Below are 25649 nucleotides of genomic sequence, written 5' to 3'. Positions count from 1 at the left end.
TGCAAGTAACTTGCAAGACACTTAAAGTCATAAGTAAACTGTCAGTAAACTCACTCTTTCCATCATATGGTCAGTTTGAATTGGGCTATCAGATCCCAAATCTTTTTTACTGATACCAACAGAGATCTCTCCAGTGTTTTTACCATTTTCAAATACCTGAAAAATAAACATATTCAAAAATAAAAATAAATACATGCACACATACATACATATATTCATACACACTTAGATATATTTAGGCAGTCATCCTTTTTCATGGTACCGTGTCAACTGAAAACTGTGCACATGGGAATTGTGCAAAGCAAGGACCGACTGTATAAACACATGTGAGTAAGTAATTGCAATGGAATCAACAGCACTAAAAGAAAAGAAAGGCTCCTACTTCTCCTTTTGGTTTCAGTGTCTAATTTGACTGGCATACCCTACAATCTTACAATAGAAGAAAATGTGGACATTAAAGGAGGAATCACTGACCACAGTGGATGCCTAAATGAAGCAAGTGTCAAAAAAAAAAAAAGTCAATAGCAACCTAACTAGCTCATTTTGTTCTTCATAAAGCCACAAATAATGTGAGGAATATTTATACTTTGGTTCATACTTAAATATATCAGCGTTCAGCTAATCTTTTGGCACACTAAAAGGAAATTTAACCTGACAGATTTATTGCATAACAGTATGATGAAAGTCATCCATTTTAAGTGCACATATCCAACAAGTTGTTGAGAACAGAGATAAAATTCATAACATTGCATTATGTAACACTCACTGGGGAAAAATAAATGCTAGCAAACATTCTGGTCAAAAGGATATGAATAAACCAGTCCCGACAGGATGGCCTCACTAGAGTGAACACCACCCCTCCAACCACACGGAGGATCCATGTGGGGTGTGCCATTCACCAGGCAAGAAAGGAAGCAGCTGAGAGAGGGGCCTGATGAATAATTTAAATCCCTGCTTTTTATTTTTTTTCTCAAAAGTTCTTTTCTTCCCTCTCTGATATGCCTATCACATCAGCAGAGCCATTTTATTTATTTCTAGTGTTATTTCCAGAAAAGATAATTTGGGAGAATATTTATTTAAAAATGAAAAAAAAGCTACCTTTTTTATATTTTTTGAGAAAGTTTTTGAAATGTATTTAATTGTCTCAACCTGGTTTTAGAAATAATGTGTTTCAATAACACTTCCTCAGCCTTTAGTCATAAAAAAAGAAAAATAAAAAGAGTAGTAATGTCAAAAATTGTAGGTTTCATTCCAGTCAGTAACGTTCATTGAGCTACTGATAGTCCAGTCGAGACCCTACAGCTTTCAGCCTTGGTGCACTAAGGATTATTTTTAAGTAATAATCCTGAGTAAAGATACAATTCTGAGTAAAAAAAATCTCTCTACTTTTCCAAGGAACCTTGTAAACCCAACTTTCGCCTGCAAACCTATGGAAAATAATGTGGGAAAAGACTCTTACTGTCCCCATAATCTCTTCAGGGCTCAACTTAGGAACAAAACTCTTAAGCAACAGAGAAATTTAGCAATGAAGGTCACAATTCTAGGTGGCATGTATTCTACAAGGTTAGTGTTGACAAAAGCTCAGTTTGGAGAACTTATTGATGTTCCTTTGTCGAGACTTGCTAGACATGGAGTCAGAGTGCAGCAAATTATATTCTAGAAAATAGCAGTGCCAAGTGCTAACTGCTAACCTGAGAAAGCAGAGAGGTCTTGGTCAACACCTAATACCTTCATTAGCTCACTACTTTCTTCACTGCTGATAATAAGGCTTCCCTTCTACGTCCAGAAAAGTGTTCTCAAAAATAAAAATAAAAATTGGCTATGACCTCCACAAATCCTACAAGGGCATAAAAAAAAGAGATGTTTTAGTGGTTATATAAAAGTTTAGATGCTTAAGTGAAGGGAGGCTGCCCTCCACTAGTCATACATATAATGTGTTTTCACTGTGTGTCCAAAAACCTAAAAATTCTCCAAACTGAAATCTTATAAGATTCCATTTTCCTTAAAGCTCAGCTCTAGTTTTTAAGCTCTATATTAATATGCCTATTTTTAAAATGCAATATATATACCAAAATATATTTATTTACTTATTCCTCCTTTGCCTGAGGAATATTTTTATTTCCAATATCCAATGTTTAAACAAAGATAGCTCTCTAAAGAGAGAGTTTCTATGACTGACTTAGATACAGGAAAATTAAAAGTAGTCTACCTTTATTTTCCTCCTGTCCAATTCTTGGCTTAAGAAAAATCAGCTGCTGTATTGGCTTCCCAGTGGCTCTCTGCATGGCCTCACCTCCCTGTAGCTCTAAAATTAAATTCTCGCCCTTGGAGTGGGATGATGCAGAAAGCCAGCTGAGGCTAGCCTTGGGTCCCAAGGAATAAGGTCATAGAACCTTAATATGATAATGATGCAGATCCTGTTGAAAAACATAGCAGCTAACAACTACTGAAGAAACATGTAGAAATAGGAATAAGTTACTTCTATGCCCTTAGCAACACAAAGTACAGAGTTTCAAGAGAGTGTTTTTCATGCACCACAGTCTTTTTACTTTCCTTCATGTCAATATTGACTTTTCTTAAGCTAAACTAAATTAGATTAACACGGAAGTTTCATTGTAATGTCAATTCATTCACTCAACAAATATTTACTGAGTGCCTACTATGTGCCAAGCACTGTTCAGGAACTTAAAAAGCATCAGTGAACTAAGATTCCTGCTCTCAATGTGTTTACCCTGTGCTGGACTAGAGGGAGGGGCCGACAATAAGCAATAAGCAGAACACAACAAATGAGTAACTCATACAGCATATTCAGGGTACACCTGGATCTTGTGAGACCTGAAGTTTATATAATTTGGTGGGTCTTCTTTAACAAAAACAATGCAAAACTACAAATGCAAAACTAGTTATGAAATACTCAGAATAAGAAAACAACTTACACAGATTAAAAAAGCTGACACGTAGCAAAAACATTAAAAATTCAGGAAAAGTCAAAAAATATTTTCATTAAATATCCAAAGCACATTTTTTACTGCATTGTGTTTGATCACCTCTTCATATAGTAATTCTGTAACATTTTCTTTTTTTGTTTTTTTTTTTTTTTTTACTTTAAGTTCTAGGGTACATGTGCACAACATGCAGGTTTGTTACATATGTATACATGTGCCATGTTGGTGTGCTGCACCCATTAACTAGTCATTTACATTAGGTATATCTCCTAATGCTATCCCTCCCCCCTCCCCCCACCCAACGACAGGCCCCGGTGTGTGGTGTTCCCCACCCTGTGTCCAAGTGTTCTCATCGTTCAATTCCCACCTATGAGTGAGAACATGCGGTGTTTGGTTTTTTGTCCTTGCAATAGTTTGCTCAGAATGATGGTTTCCAGCTTCATCTATGTCCCTACAAAGGACATGAACTCATCATTTTTTTGTGGCTGCATAGTATTCCATGGTGTACATGTACCACATTTTCTTAATCCAGTCTATCATTGATGGACATTTGGGCAGGGCATAACCCCATCATCTGTAACATTTTCTATAGAGAGAATCGAAAGATAATCTGGCCTTATTTCTAGCATGGTTAATAAAAAAAAATTATTCTTGATTAGAAGTTTCTTTTGGCATCATAATTTCATTGGTCATTTCATTAAAAGTTTTAGGATTGATGCCACATTTTGGAAAACCTCAATCAGATTTCTTTAAAATATGAGCTGTAAAATGCAGAAAAATATTCTACCAGTTAATTGGCTCTGTTAATTTCACACCATGTTTCTCTTCCACCACCCACCCACATACTTTTGGTGCCAGGTACTCTAGTGCACCAATCAGCAAACAGTACACCATAAGGTCAACAGGCAGTAGCTATCTTCCCGGAAGCTCTTTCCATACCAAAATGGCTAGTACTAACTGAGCTATATAGAGAAGTGACTGCAAAACACTAACTAGATTCCACTACACCCAACTCAATGTATCCCTAATTCAATTTCTCCTTAGCCATACCTTAAAAATGTGTGCAGTCATTTCAAAATCACGTGGTATAAGAGAGGGTATGAAAGAGAAGAAATTGAAGTGGAAAGAGACAACAGGGTTAACCAATTATACTTAAAATACATTACATTTGCAAATTTTACAGGAATTATGCAGGGAAGGGGCCCTAAAGCTTAAGTTTCATTAGCGTCATGGTAAATGCACCCTGTGTAGGTTACAAGGTGGTGCTATGTAAAGGAGAAAAAATACATCGGGGCAGGGGATACAGGACTGGGATCAAGGAGTATGATGGATGTGCTGGTCATCATATGAAATGGGTGATCTGGATAAGCCTCAAAGAGGGAATACATTTGAGCAAAGATTTAGAGGTAAAAGAGTTAGCCCAACAGACAACAGGGAGAAGAGTACTGCACGCAGAGAGAGCTGCCAGAGCAATGAAGCAAGACAGGAATGTGTCCAGTATGTTCCAGGAACTGTAAGGAAGCTACTGTGACTGAAGCAGAATGATGCAGAGAGAAAATAAATAAGAAATCAGAGAGGTAAGGGGTAGAGAATGAAATGGGGAATCATTACCGGGTTTGGAATAATGTGGTAAAAGGATCTGACTTATTAACACATTTTTTAAAAGGATCATTATGGCTGCTGCCTTGGAGTAGACTGTAGGAGGCAAAGGCAATCCGAAGCCAAGGTTGACAGTGGCTCAAACCAGAGTATTAGCAATTGACATGCTGAGAAATGGGCAGTTTCTGTTGTTCTGTCAGAGTTATGCTATTTGCTTCTTTGTTTATTAGCAGGACTGGGAAATAAAATTTGTAGGTAGGTCAATATTTCAGAAACATTATGTTTGCATTTATGGATGTAAATAAATCAATGTAAATATAACTGCTCATGGAGAATATTTGTGAAGGCATAAAAATGTCAACGAAGTACTAAAAACATTTTATTGACAGTGAAGATTTTAGAGGCAGTGACTTAAACTATATAGGGAAACTTAAACTATATAGGGAAAGCTGACCTGAATGGGCAGTTATGAGCCAATGTGGTTCTTTGATGAGCTTGCCTGTAATCACTTATGACATCTATTTAAAGACTTGTGCAAGGCCTAGTTCAGTACTATTATCTAGCCTTTAATGCTATAAGTCTGGTTAAGAACTAGCTGTGGGGGAACAGCAGGTTCCCAAACTCTCCATAACCACTGGGCAGACCACCCAGGAAGCTCTTCTGTGCGTGAGCAGAAGGCCAAACACCTAAGCTTCAAAATGTCTCAGGATGCAATGCTGTCAAGAGGCAATAATAGAAAAATGACACCGCAGTGTGTTGCCAAAGTTGGTTGGCTGTACTGTAACAGGATTTATTACTAGAGGTCTGCTGAAGGAAAGGAATATAAAATAGCCACACAAAACTATCTGGCATATTTCAGGTGAACATAATTAAACACACAATGAACATACAGGTTAACTTACATGTTGTCTTGGACTGGGGACCCCTGAAACTGACCCTGAGACGAAGATTTGCCTGCAGGAAGTTTACTGGGAACTCTCTCAGGACCAACGTTGGTGAGGGAATGAGCAAAACAATGGGCAGATGGGCAAAGCAAGTGCCTCTGGTGGGAGCTCTAGAACTGGGAAGGCACTTAAGGTTGTTCAGAATTAAGAAAAGGGAGACATGCCTTTGTATCTGTGTACCAACCAAATGTTGGATGCAGGCTGTCCCGAGGGTGGGAGCCTAATCTTGGGAGAAGCAGCTCCTTTACACTGAGGGCAATTATCTAAGAAGGATATAGCTGTGGCAGTGGGGGGGATGGGTATCTCAGTCCTGAGGGGGAATCTGGGCAGTGTGGCACAGCACCCACTCCACACACACTATAGGTCAGAGTGCAGGACACACTGTCACCTACATGAACTCAATACTCAAAACAACTGGATTTTACAGGTGACTCTCAGAAAGACTGAGTGACTTCACCAAGGTATATCTACTCATAAGGGGCAGGGAAATCTTTAGAAATCAAGTCCAATGACATTTTTAACTAAGATATCAAAATTTACTCCTATATCTAATATTAGAAGCTCTAATATATGAAAATTGAAATGAAAAATTTTAAAGGCATAGAAAAATATTATATAGTTGAGTTTTTACCTAAATCAAAGAACACAAAAATTAAAGTGAAATATTTTTCTTATGTAAGAAGCTAACTAGCCATGAAAAAAAAAATATTTATCCAACCAGAATTCAAAGTCACTTTCAAATACAGAAAATCACTTCTAACTCAATTAACATTATATGTACACTAAATAAAATACATGCACTAGTTTTTCCATTTTTATAGACTTGCAGGATGGTTTTTAGAATATCCATATTTTTGATATTTTCTCAAATATATGATATAGTATAAATCAAACAGTAAACTTGTCTAATTTTAACATTCAAAGTGATAATGACAAACCAAATATTAAAATTATGGGATTCTGGCAACAAAAATTTAATTAAAAATTCATATATTTATGCTATATACTATATAAGAAAAAGTGTTTTAATGCCTAATACATATGTCTTTAAATATTATTTAACAAGTAAGGAGCCACTAAATTTTGTCCCAGGAAATGAAAATGCACTTAAGTGAAAACAAATTACATCAATCTAAATGGTAACTGGACCAACAATCAAATTTTTTTTAAGCCCAGAAAAGGCATACCAAAGAAAATAACTTTTTGGAAAGAGATATTTTAAAATTCCATCGTAAGGTACAGCAGAGCTCACCATTTCGAAGTATGTAAAGTAGGTGGCTGCCTATGGGGTAGGATTTTAGGAGTGAGCCCAAAGACTCTAACCTCAAAATATCTCTCCCACCAACTTGCCAGTACTTGAAATTTCAGTTAGAGATTCACTCTTTTGTCACAATTAAAATGCTACAGCTGCATGAGGGGAAATTATATTCAGCCTCATTGGTTATTGATCCTCTAAGGCTGTGATATTCAATCTCAGCTTCCTGGTACCCCTCAGAGGCCTAGGGTAGGGCTGGGATTAGGGGGTTGGGTGACAGTGGTTTCACATGGGGAATCAGATCTGATGAGTGACTATGTGGAAGCAGCCACTATCCTGGCTTCAAACAGGGTAGATCCTACTTTTATCTATTTTACATAGTAGATTCCAAGAAAGAATTTTGATTTCAGAAAAAAAAAAATTCTAAACTACTATCTTAGTTCAAAACAAAGTATGGCATGTCTCTTTCCTAAGAGCAAGTTTTGAACAAAGGGTGGTATTAAGAGCCTGGGTTATCTGCCAGCCCTGATGGAGGGCTGGAGCAGAGGAAGGGCCAAAGGACACTCCTGTAAAATGGCCCTCATCAGCTTCTCAGTGATTTTGGGAGTGGGCCCACATTCCTTCCTTGTAAGTATCTAAACTCACTTTCCATTGTTTTCTTATAGTATTTTTTTAAATACTCTTACCCCATTTTTCTATGACTATTGACAACATTTCCAAAATAAGGCATATGTTTCTGCAAAAAAAAAAAAAAAATCAATTTGTATCCAATTGCAATTCCAAGTTCAATATATGAAAATGTTCAAAACTTTCCAGAAGACAGTGGCAAAGGAAATTTGCCTGCGTGTCGTGTCCTCAGCCAAGTAATTTCACTAAGCCCTTTATAAATGAGAATATCTCAAGAAGAATTGCAACAAGGATTTCACTTTGTCTAAATCAACTTAATCCCTAAAATTATATTTAATTGGGATTAAAATATCAGGCATGTGGGTCCTGTCAGTAGCTGAGTATGATGTATTTTGTAAAAAGAGCTTGGTAAATAAAGGTTTTTGGAGTTTCCTGGCACCAATATATTTATTTTTATAGAAAGTCAGTGTTTTTTTAATGAGAAAAACATAGTCATGTGCCCCTCAAATTTTATTTTACTAGGAGAAATGAACATTGTAGGATTAAATATAAACTAAATCATCAAACCTTCCCCAAATTATCAGCCTTATAGATCATATTCTTACCATTGGAAAGAGTGTATGTTTTTACTGCCATTCAGTTTCATTTCTTTATATCAAATATGCTTGTAAACATAATTTTCCCCTAAAGTGAACGAGTATCCTGAGAAACTAAAAGCTGTACAAAAGCTTACTATCTGTAATAAAACATTTATATTTTAAGAAGTAATCCATTTTTTTCTTCATAAAACACAATCAAAACTAGGTAGAATCTTAAGTAGGTGTAAATTCATCACCCCATTTTCACTTACGAGAAAATCTGCATTCATTTATGTTCAAATGAAGAATTTATGCTCGATAACGTTCATGGTGAGTCAGACTAACATAGATGTCAGTGGGTAATCCAGGGGACGGGAACATATGTAGGAAAGGAATCTCAGCAACTTGAGCATATCAAACACTCTGTGAAAAAGCTAATTGAGAGGTAAAAACAAATTAACTGCTATGGAGAAGGACAATCTCCCTGAGAGAGAGTGTGTGCCTGCAACAGTAAGGTTCAGTGGTTGCATTTAGTCCGAATAACTGCTGGGACAGTAATACAGCTCTGGCCTGTGGACTTTCCCCGCTGACTGCCCACCTGGCAATTCTCCGGGCACCTTCTAGGATGTCATGCCTGCACAGGGAAAGCCTGTCTCATTACAACAGGCACTGCATGGGAGCTAATGCCCAGACCAATTGCTCTTCCCTGATTTTGATACAGACACAGTTTTTCTCTTCAGCAGATCTTGAAAAGGAAGACTGTATCTTCCTACAGAGATTTACACCTGACTGCAGATGCCTGTCAGAAAATAACCTAGTATGAATATACTGGCATTTCCCCCCCAAAATCCACAAGGAGGAGGAGGAGGGGGGCAATGAGGACAGGAGGAAGAAAAGGTGGTGGCAAGATGGAAAAGAGCGCTGCAAAGAAGAGTCCAGAGATTTCAGCACCTGCCGCTAATTAGCTATCACACGAGATGTGTAAAGGCTTCGTAGGATCTCAGTTTCTTTACCTTTAAAATGGGCAGTCCAATATTTGCCTACTATCGTAAAACCTACATATGAAAATTGATCATCTTCATTACATTTTGCCCAACCTTTAGTGAATGTTCTCAAAATCACAATAACCTTGAATATTCCAATTTTGCTACTCTCACCACAATTGCTTTTCAAATGAATGCAAAGTTGGCATGTTTTACTACTTGTACCTAGGCCATATCCTAAATTTGTTTCCCATTGTTTACTCAAATAACTTAGGTGACATAACAGAGCATCCTAGGGGTTATAAATACATGTTTAGGAAAAGTGGTTAAATAAGAACGATACGGATCAAGGAATGTACAATGGAAATAACATAATATGCACATAAAACAGTGAAAACACCAACCAAAAAAAAATCTTGTCACACTTTCATGTGCAACTGACCTCAGTTATCATTTAATTGTTCCATAGAGTCCTAAATATTAAAATAAGCTTTCTATTAATACAAATGAATGACTGGAAACTTTAAACTTTTTTAAAAACAATCACAAAATAGAAGGCAAATCTCAACTTCTTTCATGGTGCTTTTGTGCCATTCAAAGAATAAATTTAAGTATTCAACGCACAGGAAAGTCACATGTTTTCTGTTACCAACCAAATTAGCCCATTTTCAAAATATAAAGAGGCCTGGGAACTTAAAATAATGGAATCGTAGTAAAAAGGTAAGAAGATGAACAGATTGGTTTTGCTAATCTGTTCATTGTGTTGTCATACTGTTTCTAATTGTATGAAAATAATCGTGGCCTTGGGTCAAAAAGGTGTTCTATGCTTCCCTGCATCTTCCCACAGTTCCTAGCACAACGTCTTCTGGACAAGGGTATTTGATAATATGTGGATTTACTGGACTATTCATTTAAAATCTTCTTCCTTTCTGTCATTGGCAGAATAAAAATGGTTAGATGCATACAACCTGGATGATGAGCTAGATGCTGGATGAAGACATCCTTTAAAAAAGAAATCTATGAATTATCCCTTTAACAAAGCTTAAATTTACTTACAATAGAAGAGAACACTATAACTAAACAATATAAAAATAGCCTAAAAATGTCTCCAAATCAGAGTGCTATGAATCTTGTTATTATCCAGGTTACTAAATTCCACCATATTTCTCTTGCTCATGGTCAGAGTGGATTTAAGTGAAGTTAATGAAGATTAGAGACATTCTAGGTCCTAAGAGTTCTGGAAGTTGTCATAAAATACTTCTGTGTAAGTATTTCTGATAAGCTGCCTAAAAAAGACCCAGAAGAAAGAGCCTGAATTGCCAACACTCCGTTGATTTGTTGCGATTTACTTTCTCGTTCTAAACAAATATTCACTTTCAGACCTAATTTCAAAGAGAGCTCCCCGCCCCAAGCTGGCTCCCAAACTTGACAAGCTCTAGGTCCCACAGCAACTGGATCTGCCTCTACTGGCAGCAAATAGAAAACAACTCTCAGAGCATCACTGACCAATTGTGTGTGAAATGCACTAATTCCAGTGAAAGGATGTGCCTGTACTCATCTTCCTCTCATTCCCCCATGCTTTCTCCCACCTACTCAGACATCACACATTCTCCTTGCTCATCAATTCTCTGGCACAATCACCCACCTTCCTACTAGCTTTTCTACTCACCATCCCCCTACAGATTTGCTAATACCCTTTCCCAACAATCCTTTCTTTCCTGCCCTCCCAGGGAAATGCTAACATTGCTGACATTTCCATGGGGATGAAGAGGAAGAGGAGTTGCATGGAAAGAACAGGACTAGGAAGGCAGAAGTCACTGAGCCATGGCTCTAGCAGATGTTCTCAAAGAGACTGGGGGTAGTGGCAGTGACAGGGAATAAGGGGTAAGAGAAAGTTTAGAACAGTAAGAAATTGCTCCAAAACACTTGTTGCCTGAAGGGCTTTGTAGATGATGGTGCACATTGAGTGTAACCACTGATGGTAAAAGCAGTAAGAAATTTTCAACCTACAAGGTGCTATGACTTGATGGCAGGAGAATGTACTGGAGTACAAATACAAATAAATTGTGGTTGTGACTATATAGCATATACGAGTGCACACGAAATGACGTGAAAGGTGACAATGATCATTAGGAACAATGCAATTACAGGTGATACAACTCTTTCCTAAAATTCCGCAAATGGTGTTATGTTTCAATTTTTTTAAAACAAGGAACTTTTCTATGGCAGAAATGAGCATCCACACAGAGGCTGCTCCCGTTTTTTATCTTGTATGCCCATTTAAACTTGTCACTGTATTATGTCACATGATTGCAAAAATGGGAGTGAGGCAATATGGAACACAGAAATAGTGTCCTTTTAAGAAGTGATTTTCTAAAGTTAAAATCGAACCAAAAGCTGCTATTGTTCACTGATCAATGCAAGACGTGGTAAGGATGAAAAGCTCAGTGAAGAGGTTAAGAACACCATATACAATATGAAAAAGCAGCCCAGAGGATGTTGAATTGCACCCTGCCTCCAGCCCCTGGTTGAGACCATTGCTCTAGAAGATGATGTTGGCTACAATACATTATTTTGATTCTTGAAGTTGAGCTGCGAGCTTACATATATATGTAACAGAGTGATGAATATCATGAAGTTTAGAAAGATAATCATCCCCATTTATTTTTTGTCAAATACTTTCTAAGATTAAAATGAACAGAAAACAGGAAAAATGCTTTACTAGGGCTATGTAAGTTATAGTAAGTTCAGTTATAAATGGAAAATATATTTGTTTATTGATAAGTCATTTAACACTCTATGATAGTACATGCCACAAGGTGGGATAAAGTTGTTCATAATCAGAAAAGATGTGGCCCTTGCCCACAGTGAGTCACAGATAACTGAGTTAGAGATGGTGTCCAAACGAAGTTAGGCCATTCCATATACACCCATGGGAATTTAGAGGGTTAGCTAGGTGACTGATATGAGTTGATTCTGGAATTAATGCAAGATGGTAAACTGCGGCCTTTGCTCCATGTGTCTTCAGTTGGAATTAGCAAGTTCTCCCCACCCGACAGGATATACAGAATTCCCACCACCACCATCACGAATTCTAAGATATAAGTATAGAGAAAAGTTTTAGCTACTTAGCAACTGGAATGAGAATTTCTTTGTGGGGTGCTACTGGTTATGCTTAAAAAGCTACTTTGGTAATCTTGCTATGATTGTCAGTCCTGCCTATACAATAAAATCATTTGGGAGCTTTTGAAAAAATGCTGATGCTTGCACCACACCTGAAGATGGGCTGGTAAATGTTTAGCAACCTGCTTAAGGAAGGGGGTGATTATTATAAATTCTGCTGATACAAGGATGACATAACATATAATTTGCAAATAATAATAAAATATCTAATACTTTTTATTGTAAATTCTACATAGCCAACTCATTCTCAAGACTGGTTTCACTGATTTTTGCCAAGTCTTGTATCCACATCCATCCTATGGTTGCAACTGAGAAATGAGTGTGGTTCTGACCCGAATGTTGATTAATATTTTCATCCATGTTGATAAGACAAAAATGAAACAAAGAAGACATATGTATGACCGCTCTTGTTAATCAATGACATGGGCAAGTTCTTTGCTGAATCAGATAATGGTTTCCATATACTGGAAGAATATTTCAATTTTTGTGCTATTCACAATGCAACACACAGAAATTTTGCACTTTTGAATTTAATCTGCATTGTGAATATTTTCTGTCACATACTTAAATCTAGACCACAGATCAACAAACTTTTCTTTAAAGGGCCCAATAGTAAATACTTTAGGCTTTTCAAGTCATATGGTCTCCACTCTGCCTGGTAATATAAAAGCAGCCATAGACAATACACAAACATAAAGGTGTCGCTATATTCCAGTAAAACTGTATTTACAAAAAAAACAGGCAGATTTGGCCCATAGTACGTGGTATTTCAACTCCCTAGTCTAGATAATCAATAAAACATGAAATCAAGCCCTCATTTATAGTATTTGCCAATTTCTATTTTATAAATACTCTGACAACAACCAATTTTCAGACACAACAAGCCATCACTGAAAATAAACTTAGGAAGAAATGCACGGTAGCACACACTATTATACAGTGTTTACACTAAACAAACACAATAGGTCTAAATAACTTCAAGAGAATAGGTAATAGTAAAATGTAATTTAAAAATTAGGAAGTGAAGTGTATGACCTATTTCATTGTAAATTTATATGATTTTTAAATAATGGCTATATAAAACAACTGGCTTACAAAATTCCTGAAAACTTAATCAGTGCCTGCAAGCTGGTAGAAGTTAGTCTTAGCACAGGAAACCAATTAAGTCAAAATATCTGTGGAAGGGAACATTGGTATCTTTAAAAAAAAAAACCTCCAGAAGATTCTAACATGCAGCCATGTAATTTTTCTAAGCCTGAGAATGGGGTTGATATCCAAGTTTCTTGAGATGTGGAACAGGAACTTATTTTCTGAGAGAAGCTAGATGTTGCAAAGGAGAAACCTGAGAAGAGAGGAAGCAGAAGCAAATGGAGCTGAGTACTTTACAGGGGAAAAAAATCATAAAAAGAGAATGCCTCGGAGTGGGAGAAAGAATTCTGGAGAAAAGACCAGGGTGACCAACCATCTTGGTTTGTTGGATGCAGGCTTTTTAGTGCTAAAATAAGTAAAGTCCTGGGAAACCACTAGAAAAATATTTTTTTTAATTTTAATTAATTAAAATTAAAATTTAAGTAGCCATATGTGACTAGTGGCTACTTTGCTAGACAGCATAGTGAATCTAAACAAACACAACAACATGGCTTCTTTGCATATGTAAATTTCCTCTTTTGTTTGCTGGAATGGAAAGTGTTTTAAAGCACATTAAAATGGAGTGAATAAGAGTGGTGAGAGAAGGCATCCTTGTCTTGTATCAGTTTTCAAAGCGAATGCTTCCAGCTTTTGCCCATTGAGTATGATACTAGCTGTGGGTTTGTCATAAATGGCTCTTATTATTTTGAGGTACATTCCTTCAATACCCAGTTTATTGAGAGTTTTTAACATAAAGGGATGTTGAATTTTATCGAAGGGATTTTCTCTTGAGATAATCATGTGGTTTTTGTCTTTAGTTCTGTTTATATGGTGAATTATGTTTATTGATTTGCGTATGTTGAACCAGCCATACTCCCCAAAGCAATTTATAGATTCAATTCTATTCCCATTAAATTACCATTGACATTCTTCAAAGAATTAGAAAAAACTATTTTAAAATTCATATGGAACCAAAAAAGAGCTTGTACACTCAGGACAATCCCAACCAAAAAAGAAGAAAGCTGGAGGCATCATGCTATCTGACTTCAAACTACACTACAAGGCTACAGTAACCAAAACAGCATGGTACTGGTACAAGAACAGACATGTAGATCAATGGAACAGAATACGGAACCCAGAAATAAGTCCACACACCTACAACTATCTGATCTCTGATAAACTTGACAAAAACAAGCAATGGGGAAAAGATTCCCTATTCAATAAATGGTGCTGCAAGAACTGGCTAACCATAGGAGGAAATTGAAACTGGATCCCTTCCTTACACCTTATATAAAAAACTCAGATGGATTAAATACTTAACTATAAAACCCAAAACTATAAAAACCTTAGAAGAAAATCTAGGCAATACCAAGCAGGATACAGGCATGGGCAAAGATTTTATGATGAAATCACCAAAAGCAATCACAACAAAAGCAAAAATTGACAAATGGGATCTAATTAAACTAAAGAGCTTCTGCACAGCAAAAGAAACTATCATCAGCACAAACAGACAACCTACAGAATAGGAGAAAATTTTTGCAATCTATCCATCTGACAAAGGTCTAATATCCACAGTTTACATGGAACTTAAGCAAATTTGCAAGAAAAAACAACCCCATTAAAAAGCAGGCAAAGGCTATGAACAGACACTTCTTTAAAAAAAGACGTACATGTGGCCAATAAACATATGAAAAAAAGCTTAACATCACTGATCGTTAGAGAAATGCAAATCAAAACCACAATAAGATGCCATCTCATGCCCGTCAGAATGGTGATTATTAAAAAGTCAAGAAAAAACAGGTGCTGGCAAGGTTGCAAAGAAATAGGAACACTTTTACACTGTTAGTGGGAATGTAAATTAGTTCAACCATTGTGGAAGACAGTGTGGTGATTCCTCAAAGATTAGAACTGGAAGTACCATTTGATCCAGCATCTCATTACTGGGTATATAGCTAAAGGAATATAAATCATTCTCTTATAAAGATACATGCATGTGTATGTTCATTGCAACACCATTTACAATAGCAAATACATGGAATCAACCCAAATGTGCACCAATGATAGACTGGATAAGGAAAATGTGCTACATACACACCATGGAATACTATGCAGCCATGAAAAGGAATGAGATCATGTCCTTTGCAGGCATATGGATGAAGCTGGAAGCCATTATCCTCAGCAAACTAACTGAGGAACAGAAAACCAAACACTGTCTATTCTCACTTATAAGTCAGAGATGAATAATGAGAACACATGGACATAGGGAGGGGATCAACACACACTGGGGCCCATCAGGGGCAGTTGGGTGGGGGGTAGAGCATTAGGGAAAAGAGCTGATGTATGCTGGACTTAATACGTAAGTGATGGGTTGATAAGTGCAGGAAATCACTATGGCACACATTTACCTATGTAACAAACCTGCACATCCTGCACATGTGCCCTAGAACTTAAAAAAAAATTAAAAATTAAAATAAAATTCCAAAAAGAGAGTATATATGAGAGAGACAATTCTGATCCTAAAGTTAAATATTTGCTACCCAGCCCATGTGCTAATATGTATAAGTGATAGAAATTCTTCAGAAATAAGCAGTGAACTTGAGGGGAAAAAAACCACTTTTTTCCCCCAACTCACACTGTAGTTCATATGAGTAGCTGCTGATACAAATGAATAGGATGAATGCAATTAAAGCAACTACACTTCCCCCTCCCTTTTTATTTTTTTCTTAGCAGCTGCATCCTTCTAGAAAACAACCACTCTCCCTCACCTGGTTTCTCTCTTAATCAATAGCAAGTACTTTGCAAAATTGCAGAATGGATTTGTAATCAAGTCAAAAACCTGGAAAAGAACAATGCTACTGCACTATAGAAACCCTTGACCTTGATGTCTTGAACATCACTTCCTAAACCCTTAGCTGACTAGCAGACTATGAGAAATAAATTATCATGTTTAACATGAAATTACATTTCCCAAAAAGTCCATTTTTACATTGTAACGTTCTCACTCAAAATACACACGAGAATGTCATTAAAAGAAATGTTATAGGTCAAAAATATAATGTTTCTAATGTTACTTGTGGAGTAAAACAATATTAAGAAAGAGGAATTGCAGAGATGAAGGTTGATCAAAATATAATTTACTTCTAATGTTATCACATACCCATAAAAATAATCAAAAGGAAATGACGAGTTGTAGTAACCATTTCTTAAATGGAAATAGGCCATACTTTGAGTAATTCAAATTTTACTAACTACAATCTCTTGAAATGCAGGATATGAAATTATAGGACAATATTAACTTGACAAACTTAACGTGGAATGTCTGCTATGAAAATCAAAAGTATTTAAATTCCCTAAGCTTTTAGTACCAAAACCACTTTAGCCAAGTATGAGTTGTTTTTCATCTCTCTCAAAGATGCAATAGCAAAGCAGTGGAGGACATTTAGCGATCTTGTCCTGACAAATAACCAATTCACCTTTTTTTCCCAGTATATTCTTAAGTATTGATTTTACCAAGTGAACTCAGGCATGTGTCACACTTATCCAATACAGATCCTTTTCCTTGGAAATGTAGTTTGAACATCAATCAGTCACCTGGCCTTTCACCTTCAATTTCTATTGCCACTGTCTGTCAACTATTAAAGCTTGCCCATTTCTCCAAATGTTATTTTTAGAAACTGAAATATACCATGACCATTGTGAAAAATTTGTTTTTTGGAAAAGTATGCAAATGTTCACATGATTAAATTCCTCATTACAATTACTTTTCTGAATTGAAAACTAGTTAAAGCTTATAAATACACATTTAAAAGATCTCTAGGTATTTTCTTTTAAAATCTATTTCCTGAACAATAATATTACCACTTGTAAAATTACCAGTTTGAGGAAGACAACATTAAAAGAAATTCAAGTTAAGTGGCATTGTTATAAGTGTCTTCAAATGGAGCAGAATGATGCTTCCGCTCTGGCTGAATCCAATGAGAGGCACAGAATGACACCCACCTTGAGCTGCAGGCCTCCTGGGACAAGCATGTTTGCTGGAAGGCTTTTAATGTGTTGGTAGACATAAGAGGAGAATTGCTCCTGCTCAGCCTGTAATTGGGGGCCAAGTTTACAGAGATGACCTCTGTTGCTTTTGATAGCTGTCTTCAATTCATCAATCAGCCTGCTCACCTGAAGGGGTTAAATTACAAGAGTTGTTAGCGAGAAGTAATTGTTGATGTCACACCTATTAGATTTTTGAGTACCTAGCTTGATGGAGGGAAAATGACTTCAATACAAGAATTTGAGTACAGATCCATCCTCAAGTAAAAAAAATGAAAGAGATATACATTCCTACATCTACTTTTATTTATGAAAAAATGTCTAACATTTTCACTTCAGTAATATGGGAGAGGTAGCTCTTTACAATTGTTGAATGAAAAATATCTCTGGATATGAAAACAAACATATACATTTGACAAGTTTGCAAAGGACTTTTAAATTGTTTAATAAAATAAAACCCTCCTAGGACTTTAAATAATCCAATATATGTAAACTACCACCAAACATTTCATTTCACTACATGTATCTTCCTTTTTAGAATATTTTATTTTATTACGTGTAACATTTAAATTTTCAATATATATATTAAATTATCATTTTGTTGACCTTTAAAATTAACCTATTATCTTCCTCCCAAATATTCCAATACTTTTTCCCACATTCCATAGATAAAATTTTCTAAAATGTATATAACTTCAAAGACAATGCTCTGTTCTGAAAAATATTTTAAATATATATTAACAAAATAAAACATATAGTTTTTCCAGAAACACCAAAGGCTAAGGATTCTGTAACCTTGATTTTTAAATTTCTAAACTTCTACTTGGTATATTTTAGACAGACATATGAGCCTTACTTGTGGATTATTAATAGCAGTAGTTAACATTTTAACCCACATAGTTTACAAATTAAGAATCATTACCATTCTTTGACTCTTCACTGTTTTATGTAAACTTATATTCTCTCTAGTAGGCTAGAATCTCACATAAACACTGGTTGATATTATGGTAGTGACCATAAGAGATGAAAAACAGAAATCTACCTCATCTGTGATTCTTCAAAGTAAACAAATTAGACCCATTTAGAATTATGAATAAGTTTGAATAGAGCATTGACATCGAAAACGTGGGTTAAAATCCTGGCTTCATCACTTACTGACTGGGAGACTTTGCATAGGTAATAAAATCTTTGTCTATAAATGAAGAATAACACTGGCTTTACATATTGATAATTAAATGAGATGAAAAAATGGAGAGCCCACTGTCTAACCTATAATAAGTGGCCAATGTACTGGTATATTTTTATAGTGTTTCCTTTTTAAAATCTAGGTGTTTTCTGCATAACAAGTTTTAATTTTTTATTTCTTGGTCTATCTTTTCTATCTCTATCGCTATTCCACATGAGGAAGTCAGAAATTCCAAACTATTTGCTGTATAGATCCCACAGCTCATTTCAGTGTTCACAGATAAAATGGAAAATCCTTCTCCAAGAGTCTTCCCTGTACTTACATCTCATCCACTTCTCTGTCAGCTAAAAATATGGTGTTTGCCCCAGTCTATATTCTAATTTGGATGTTAAATTCATTATTTCTATCCCTTCTACAGAGCATTCAGAGAAGTTAGTGACAGCCAGTGTGCACTATTACTCATATGACTTAAATATGTATTATCTACTCTGCGTATTTAGTTCAAGTTTATATGTATATGTATACATATAAATTTCAATTACATTTGACTTTTACCAAGACCTTTACAAGCGTTACATGCATAGAAACAAGTTAACTTAAAATGATTCCTATTTTGCTTTCGTTTCCCATATCTCTCTTATTTGTCCCTATGTAATAAATTGTCTACTCCATTTAAATAATCCTTTCTTCTAAATAAAGTGTTGGCAAACTTGTTTTAAAAAGGGTCACATAGTAAATATTTTTGGCTTTGTAGGCCATAAGGTATCTGTCAAAATTATCTAACCCCACAGTTGTATTTGGAAAACAGACACAGACAATATGTAAATGAATGGGCATGGCTGTGTTGAAATAAAAATTTATTTACAAAAAATAATAATAATAAGCTGCAGGCTAGATTTGTCCCCAGGGCTATATTTTGCAGATCCCTCTTCTAAATATGTATATGTCACATCCATTCTTTCATTTCTTATAAGTAATAGCCCTCAATCCCCTCATCCCCCTCCCCAGTTTGGATTAACAAAATACCTACTAAGTGGTCTCCCTGTTCCTATCTCTTCCCCTCCATGCCATTAGGCCACCTCCACCAAATTCATCCACCTTGAAAAGTATATTAAACCACCTAGTTGCTCCCTCAGATTCTTGAGCTTGGTATTCAAGATTCTAAGACCCTTTATAATCTGATCCCCACCTGGCTTTATGGCTCATATTCCCATCAGACCCCTCTCCTCTAACCAAATGTCTCTTCTCACTGTCCCCTTGCACACACATACACACATCCCTTCCATTTCTAAAGTATCATAAGTTAGATAAGGTTTAACCCAACACTCTGATCTCACAAATGAGGAAATTCCATCCCAGAAAAGTTAATTTGCCGAGGATACTCAGATAATTAATACTGGCACTGAAATTAAAGTGTATGTCCCTTGATGCCTAGGCCATAGTTTTATGACTCATTCCTCTCTTATATCCAAGTCTACTCATCAGAAGTCCCACTTCCTCTAGCAGACCTTCCAGCACTTAGTACCTGGATATTACCATCTGGCACTTAATCAAAGTCAGCTGTCTATTGTTCATTCTTTACTAATAATTCTATTAGTATTATATGTGACATATATGTGACATCAGAATTCCTATGTGATTTGCTTTGGCCAATGAAATATGAACAGAAGTAATATATGCCACTTCTTAGCAGAAGCTTTAAGAACCATTGTGCAGTTCTGCCATTGCTCTCTTCCGCCTGCCCACCCCACCCCATGAAAACAGTAATGTCCCAGTAGAAACTGCTCCTTCAAGCCGTATCCCAGACTGAGAAAGACATACTGGTGAGAGCCACAAACAACCTGTAGCCAACATGTAAAGTGAGCAAAAAATGAATACTTGTTTTAAGTCACTCAGCTATTGGGCTCCTTGACTCATACAGCACAATCTACCAAAAGCTGATAAACACATTGCATTCTACTAAATCCCTACAATCCTACATAAGTTATATAGTGGGTTACTAAGAGTCAGCCCTTAACTGTAAATTCAAATGAGAGTCTAGAAATTTCTATTATCTATTCATAAGGAAGTCCCTCATGCCAGTGAAATTTGGACAAAACTTTGGATATCATGGGAATGGAAGGCAGAGACAATACAGGGAGGTCAGGAGGAATCCTAAGGGAAACAGAAAAAGAAAATGAGATAAAGAAAACAAAATTAACGAAAAGAAAAAGAAAAGAAAAGGAGGGAAGAAGTTAAAGGAGAAGGTGATTGGGGGAAATGAGAAGGGAAGAAAGAGAAAGAAGATGTGAAAAAGAAAAGAATGGTGTTTATAGGCTATAAAATCCAGTGGCAGGTTTCTCTCGTTATCCTTCTTTTCTTACTTTTTGGAATGAATTTCCATGCTTTCCATAGTACTGTTAATTCTACAAGGAAGTTGTAACATTTAAAATATGGAAATGATAAATGATCCAGTATTAGTCTATGCTTTCAGCCTCATCTTCACCACCAGATCATACTACCCTCCAGCAGTATTATCCTTAAAAAACGATGGATAATAGTGTATAGCATCCTTGAAGCTAAAGACCAATACAGGACAGGTGGCTTGCATTTATGGTTATCTGATGAAATTAAAATCCAAGAACCAAAGGCCCTAAATAGAAGGACTCCATTTCTGAAAAATACTGGTCCTCTCTGAACCTATCTCCAGCATCATGTGATTTAGGAAGATACAATGTTATGCAGTCTTTAAAGTCTACTGAGTATCATGCACTGTATTTCACTAGTCAATCATAATGTTCTCTATAATTTCATGTACTGCACCTTGTGCTATAGCAAGTCACACACCAAAAAAAGGGAGGAAACTCAGACTTTGATTTGAGGGCATTTTTATACATGACTGGTTTTACTGTCACCATCCATAGCCTTTCACTGATAGGTGATTTCATGTGACATCAAAAATCAACCAACCATACAATTGATGATGTCATTTGCACTCTAAAGGGCTATTGGCTAAAGTCTTAAAAGTTTCATCTGGTGTAGATTTTTGGTTGCTTCAGAAACCTTCTCTACTATTTTTATTGGCTCCAGGATAATCTGTTAACATATATGAAACAAAATTACACCAATTATCACCTGATTTTAAAAAATAACTTAAAACTCTCAAGGTATCTAGCAAAGATTAACATATCTTAAACACAGGAGAAAATATATCAAGAATCCTGTCACTGACATTTTGGTAATGTTTCCATTCAGTTTTACTCAAACTTTATGTTACTTTACATATTCATAAGGTCTTTTATCCCCAAAGTGTTACGTTTTGTTCTCAGTTATTATGATAACATGTCATCCTAAAAGACAACTCTACACATGAAATAACTCATATACTAAAATCAGGTAGGTAATATAATACTCCTAAATTATTTTACATAATATGATTTTTGTCCCCAAATCACAGATATTGCTAAAAGGGGGAAAATGTTCTTTAAAATTCTTCATCATGAATCTTTTTTTTTTTTCAAATCCTTTTTTTTTCCTCTACAAAGGCAATGTGAATAGGGGTAAAAGAAGACAAAACTTGACCTTTTGTGATCCCAGCATTAATGGGTCTGTTCATAATTCAATCTATGTGTGTGTGGGGGCATCCATGTGGAAACATAGAGGCCTGAGAGACATAAAGCCTTTCCCTTTAAACATTATCTGACCCTATCAGTCCCATTCACAAAAGAAGGCTTACGTATGCATATGTTGAAAAAATGCACCATCTCATTGTGCAGTAGAAAGCCTACACATTCTACTCTTCATTCTCCATGGAAATGCAGCACGGAAGTGACACTTGTACAGAATTTGGGAGAGTGACAAATAAGCAGAAGGTAGCAAAAAAATATTGAATATTCTGGTGAGAAAACAAATCCAAACTTCTGAAAGAATACAAATATGCACATGTCTATAAACATACAGACAGGTTTTTGCATAACATGTAGGGCAGTTTGATCATGTTTGTATGGTGTATGCATGCAACCTTTGAATTCAATTAAATTCTCAAGATGATTTATAGTCAGAGCAAAGTGTTATTCTGTTTATAATCAGTCTTCAAAAGCAGACATGTTGAAGCTATGCATTTCTGAGCCATACATTGTGAATACTGTACATTGGCTATTATTAATGACTCTTTGTGGAGCTCCTGGTTTTTCTAGTGATGAGTTCAGCTGTCAGCCTGAATTCTGTGTGGGCTTGAATCCACCCATGTTATTAAGGAGAACTCCAGAGCACTTTGCACAGAACTGTCACTTGAAATCAGCACAAACGGTGGCAGCCTCTATACTAGGAACGTCATCTAGGCATGTAACACACGGAATGGTCTCAAAGCCAGGTCAGCACTTCAATTTAAGATCAGAAAACTTTCTAATTAACAGCATATTTAAGATGAACCAGAAAGGAGGCAGTGAAATAAAATTAGTATTTTAAACTGCCTAAAATCTCTTCTTGGTTTCAGGGCCAATAATACAATGTTTTAAGGGGTAAGAAGGAAACAGAACTCTAATTTGTTGAATGAAGATTGGAAAAAACATGGGAGCCTGAGAGTAAAGTGAACTATCTCTTGATTTGGAAGTTGAGCTGGGTGTAACTAACCAGGAAATCTGAAGTGTGTAGCACCTCTTATTGCCAGCACTTCAAATACTACCAAATTTTTGTGGGGTTTTTTTGTTTTTGTTTTTGTTTTTTGACCCAGAGTCTCACTCTGTCGCCCAGGCTGGAGTGCAGTGGCACGAACTCGGCTAACTGCAACCTCTACCTCCCGGGTTCAAGCGATTCTCCTGCCTCAGCCTCCTGAGTAGCTGGGATTACAGGCATGCACCACCATGCTCAGCTAATTTTTGTATTTTTAGTAAAGATTGGTTTCACTATCTTGGCCAGGCTGGTCTCGAACCCCTGTTCTCAAGTGATCTGCCTGCTTCAGCCTCCCAAAGTGCTGGGACTACAGGTGTGAGCCACCACGCCTGGCCCAAATACTATCAAATTTTTAATAGCTTCCTAGAAACCTTCTGAGATGGGAAACGTATTGGAGGTAGATCTACCCTATTTTCAGCCAGAGGTACCTTATGTGCTGCTTGTAGGCCTATTCAACAATCTAACATCCCCATCCACTCACGGGAGAAGGAACAACTGAAAACAGACAACTTCAATGTCTTCATAACTCTTCTGGCAATGGGGTATGTTGATAGCAACAAGGATGATGTCAACTATACCTATGGGGACACCTATGACACTGTGTCTCATAGACCTCTAACTGCAAGAGCATAAGTGACCATGGGTCCCATCTACTGTGCTCTGAAATCCATCCCCAGGTTGGCAGCAATGTCTGAGGATACTAAGGCAGGTCTATCCCTGAGAGTCACAGGACTCCTCTGATGGCCAAATTTGGCTCAAAAGTCCACCAACAGTTTTGCCAAATCTTTAGACTTCACAGTGGTCCAGGATGTTTTCACCCAACCTTCCTTTCCTCCCTCATTTGGGGTCAGGCCTGCATTTCAGTCTGACAGATTTCTCAGCCTTATCCAGTGCTCTCTCCATTTTCTCTCATAGGCATTTCTTCTAATAACATTCTACTCATTTAATGTCATCTTGGTACCTACAATGCACTTTTATAGTGATAATAATAAGTCATATGCAAATTCCCAAAAGGCTTAATGTGGCTGGGCACAGTGGCTCACCTCTGTAATCCCAGCACTTTGGGAAGCCAAGGTGAGGGGATCACTTGAGGCCAGGAGTTCAAGACCAGCCTGGGCAACATAGCAAGACCCTATCTCTACAAAAAAATTTTTAAATGAGCTGGGCATGGTGGTACATGCCTAAAGTCCCAGCTACTCAGGAGGCTGAAGCAAGAGGATCACTTGAGCCCAGGAGTTCAAGGCTGCAGTGAGCTATGATCACACTGCTTCATTCCAGTCTAGGTAACAGAGAGAGAGCCTATCTCTAAAATAAAATTTTTTTTTTTAAATTTAAAAAAAGCTTAATGTACTTTAACATATATCATCACCTCAAAGTGGTTTTATGATGCATACATTACTGTTACTCCCAAATTTCATGTGGAAAAATTATGTGAAATAAAACAAGATTTTAAGATAAAACTGTAGGCAGTGGAAGATCTAAATCTCAGATTTTATGATGTTTAATTTGGGTTTTGAGAATTGTCTAGGAATGTATTTGTATACAAATCATAGGAAAAATATTGAAGTAATTTCACCACCAAATTTTTCCTTTCTCTTTTCCATCAGGATTTCCTTTCTCTGTATGTTGATTAGACTTGATGTTTTAGCCCTAAAAGTTTTAGACTTTTTCTAATCAAAAGTTTTTTAAGCTATTCAACAGTCTAACTTTCTCGTCCACTCAAGGGATAAGAAACAACTGAAAATAGTGGCATTTTAAATGGTTCATAACTCACCTGGCAAGAGAGTTATGTTGGTGGTAACAAGGACTTTTCCAAAAAGAGTCTTTTAGATTTTTTCTAACAAAAAGTTAGAACTTACACATTCAGATTAATATAATCACTTTCCAAGTAATCACACAGAAATTATCTTCAGAGGCTATGGAATATATTTAGAAAGTATCAGATGTACACACACACGAACATACACATACATGAATATGTATTCTCCTCGCTGTGTATTTGATTTTTGAAGTAAGCAAAAGACTTTTTGAGCCAGAGCTGAAAAAGGAAATATATGACTAAATAAGGCATTGTGTAAGAAGTACACTGAAATATATAGTGCTAAAAAAAATAAAGATGATGATAACAAAGAAGAAACACCAAATAAACATAATTGCCATTAGATTTTCCAGAAAAGATAATTTTGATTTCCAATGTTGCTAACAAGGTAAGATTTAAAATTACGTATTTGCTATACTGATCATTTTCCAAGGCCACTTCAAGTTTTTAGTCATTGAAATTTTAATTTTGCATAAAATATCAAAAGGCAAAATAATTACAATGTTTAAAAGGAAAATAATCTGTCATTCTTTTACAATATTTTCTATTTAATCTCTGATGATAATTGGTATTGCTATAGATATTATTTTAATTATACTAATTAATCTAGAGAGACTTCTTTGCATTTCCCAAAGTTTCCAAGATAAATGGTAGATTCACTTTTAACTTACTGTGAAAATGTAATTAAATTCTCCAATTCTGGTAAAACAT

General features: G+C 36.2%; 1 protein-coding gene across 3 annotated transcripts in view; it reads right to left on the bottom strand.

The window, feature by feature from the left end:
- Window positions 1–25649, bottom strand: part of DCDC1 (doublecortin domain containing 1) — a 515544-nt gene that overhangs the window by 263251 nt on the left and 226644 nt on the right. For all 3 annotated transcript variants that reach the window (XM_054441511.2, XM_063671024.1, XM_054441510.2), the window contains 2 exons: window positions 17242–17412; window positions 55–156 (listed from right to left, as the gene is read on the bottom strand). In XM_054441511.2, the coding sequence (XP_054297486.1) occupies window positions 55–156; window positions 17242–17412 (273 nt within the window). The remainder of the gene's footprint in view (window positions 1–54; window positions 157–17241; window positions 17413–25649) is intronic.

Source organism: Pongo pygmaeus, chromosome 9, assembly GCF_028885625.2.
Source record: "Pongo pygmaeus isolate AG05252 chromosome 9, NHGRI_mPonPyg2-v2.0_pri, whole genome shotgun sequence".
Classification (NCBI taxonomy): Eukaryota; Metazoa; Chordata; class Mammalia; order Primates; family Hominidae; genus Pongo; species Pongo pygmaeus.
Note: the sequence above shows the minus strand (reverse complement) of the source record. Positions and strands in the feature narration are given on the sequence as shown.